Source organism: Bactrocera neohumeralis, unplaced genomic scaffold, assembly GCF_024586455.1.
Source record: "Bactrocera neohumeralis isolate Rockhampton unplaced genomic scaffold, APGP_CSIRO_Bneo_wtdbg2-racon-allhic-juicebox.fasta_v2 ctg6869, whole genome shotgun sequence".
In the NCBI taxonomy this organism is placed as follows: domain Eukaryota; kingdom Metazoa; phylum Arthropoda; class Insecta; order Diptera; family Tephritidae; genus Bactrocera; species Bactrocera neohumeralis.
In genome coordinates, this window is record NW_026093687.1 from 3,188 (window position 1) to 5,632 (window position 2,445).

Below are 2,445 nucleotides of genomic sequence, written 5' to 3' on the forward strand. Positions count from 1 at the left end.
TAAAAAAAAAAACGCATAAAATTTGCAAAATCTCATCGGTTCTTTATTTGAAACGTTAGATTGGTTCATGACATTTACTTTTTGAAGATAATTTCATTTAAATGTTGACCGCGGCTGCGTCTTAGGTGGTCCATTCGGAAAGTCCAATTTTGGGCAACTTTTTCGAGCATTTCGGCCGGAATAGCCCGAATTTCTTCGGAAATGTTGTCTTCCAAAGCTGGAATAGTTGCTGGCTTATTTCTGTAGACTTTAGACTTGACGTAGCCCCACAAAAAATAGTCTAAAGGCGTTAAATCGCATGATCTTGGTGGCCAACTTACGGGTCCATTTCTTGAGATGAATTGTTCTCCGAAGTTTTCCCTCAAAATGGCCATAGAATCGCGAGCTGTGTGGCATGTAGCGCCATCTTGTTGAAACCACATGAGTCAACATTTAAATGAAATTATCTTCAAAAAGTAAATGTCATGAACCAATCTAACGATTCAAATAAAGAACCGATGAGATTTTGCAAATTTTATGCGTTTTTTTTTTAAAAAAAAGTTATCAAGCTCTTAAAAAATCACCCGATATTAAATTGAAATCGTACAAAATACAGCTTGTGCAAGAACTGAAGCCGCTCGACCTTCTCAAGCGACATCGCTTCGCTCTATGTAATCTTCATAGAGAAATGAAGCTCATTTATGGCTCAATGGTTGTGTAAACAACTCCGACTTTGAGAAGAAGATCAACCTGAAGAGATTCTAGAGCTGCAATTTCATTAAATAACGCTTTGATGTCGTTGTGGGCCGGTGGAATCATCGGTCCACAAAATAATTGCGGATGCCCGATAAGTGAAGTTTTTTGAGATAGCAGGCGCGCTGTGCAAAGTGGGTGCCGCGGAAGCTTACTTTTGACCAAAGCAAACGACGAGTTGATGATTCGGAGCAGTGCTAAAGATGTTCAAGCCCGAGTTTTTGAGACGATATGTGACAATGGATGAAATATGGCTCCATCATTTCACTCCAAAGTCCAATCAGCAGTCATCCGAATAGACTGCCCACGATGAAACCGCCCAAAGCGTGGAAAAACGCAACAGCCGGCTAGCAAGGTTATAGCGTCTGTATTTTGAGATGCGCAAAATTTTTATTGACTTCCTTGAAAAAGTAAGGACATCACCAGCGACTATTATATAGTGTTATTGGGCTGTTTGAAGGACAATTAATGGCTGTTTCACTAAACCAGTACACGGTGTCACAAGCCAATGAAAACAGTGGTAAAAATCCATGAATCGGATTTCGAAATGCTTTCACATCTATCGTATTCTCCACATCTGGCACACAATGACTATTTCCTGTTCTCAGATCTCAAAAGAATCTAATTTTTTTCCCAAATACTGTATGGGTATTTCTCTCTTCTATACTTATAGTTATAAACTACCGATACCTACCTAATACTGCCACTTTTAGATATTACAAATATTGTTTCGAAAAATTGATTCTCAATCGAAAAAATATTGAAATACAATAAATCTTAAAGAGGCAACTCCTTTGTTGTTTCAATTCGCTTTGAGTGTAAAATTATATACACAGCTTATTCTTTCTTTTTCTGTCAATTGGAAAAGAAAACAGAAAATGACATATTGAATTTTTCTAAATAAAATACTTTAAGTTGATTTGAAGTTATAGTTTCATGAAAATGGAAAAGGGTGAGACAATTTCCAACAAAAAACGTTTTTCAAACGCCACCAAGAAGACACATCGCATTTCTTATGAAAATGAGGACGCCGCACGTTCGGCGCTGATCGAGTTCTGTATCTATGTCTGTTTTCTTGTGATGACGCTATTGGGTGAGTAGTGTTGGGTTACGTTAGGGACATGGCTGTTACTCATTATGTTCACCAACAGTGGCCTCTTCTTCACGCAACATGTCTATGTACTTCTTCAACAAAGGTATCGAAAATATATTCTTATCGCGTGAAGTCAACACATCCTCACACGAAGCATCCGTGAGGTTCGCTGAATTAGCCACTACAGCTGACATGTGGGCATTTCTAGAAACTAAATTCATCATGGATCTCCATGGTGTAGATGATAGAGAAGGTGCAGTTGAAGATGACAACGAAGGAAGTGAAAATAGCAGCGGTGAGGGTAACACAGCTGGTAGTTCTGCGGAACGCAGACGCCGGTCTGCTGAGGACAAGCTTGTATTTCTAGAACAAAATCTAGTGTTGGGACCACCACGCCTACGGCAGTTACGTGTGAAAGAGAATAGTTGTAATGTACATAATGTCTTCGGCAGGTATTTCTCCAAGTGCTACGCAGACTATTCGAGTAGTGATGAAGATACCACCGCCATATATAAGGGGTAAACTTGTGAATGCTCGAATACTATATTTCTCGCATTCTTAAACCGATAATTGATCTTACAGCACCAAATACAGTACGCTCTAGCGCATTAGGCGCTGAT

General features: G+C 39.2%; 1 protein-coding gene across 1 annotated transcript; it reads left to right on the plus strand.

Annotated features, from left to right (window-relative positions):
• Nucleotides 1–1,674: 1,674 nt before the first annotated feature.
• On the plus strand, nucleotides 1,675–2,343 carry LOC126767463 (polycystic kidney disease 2-like 2 protein; the record flags this gene model as incomplete). Its single annotated transcript, XM_050484959.1, has 2 exons — nucleotides 1,675–1,825; nucleotides 1,884–2,343. Coding segments are annotated over exons 1-2 (611 nt in total), but the record flags the coding sequence as incomplete, so codon positions are not given.
• Nucleotides 2,344–2,445: the final 102 nt, after the last annotated feature.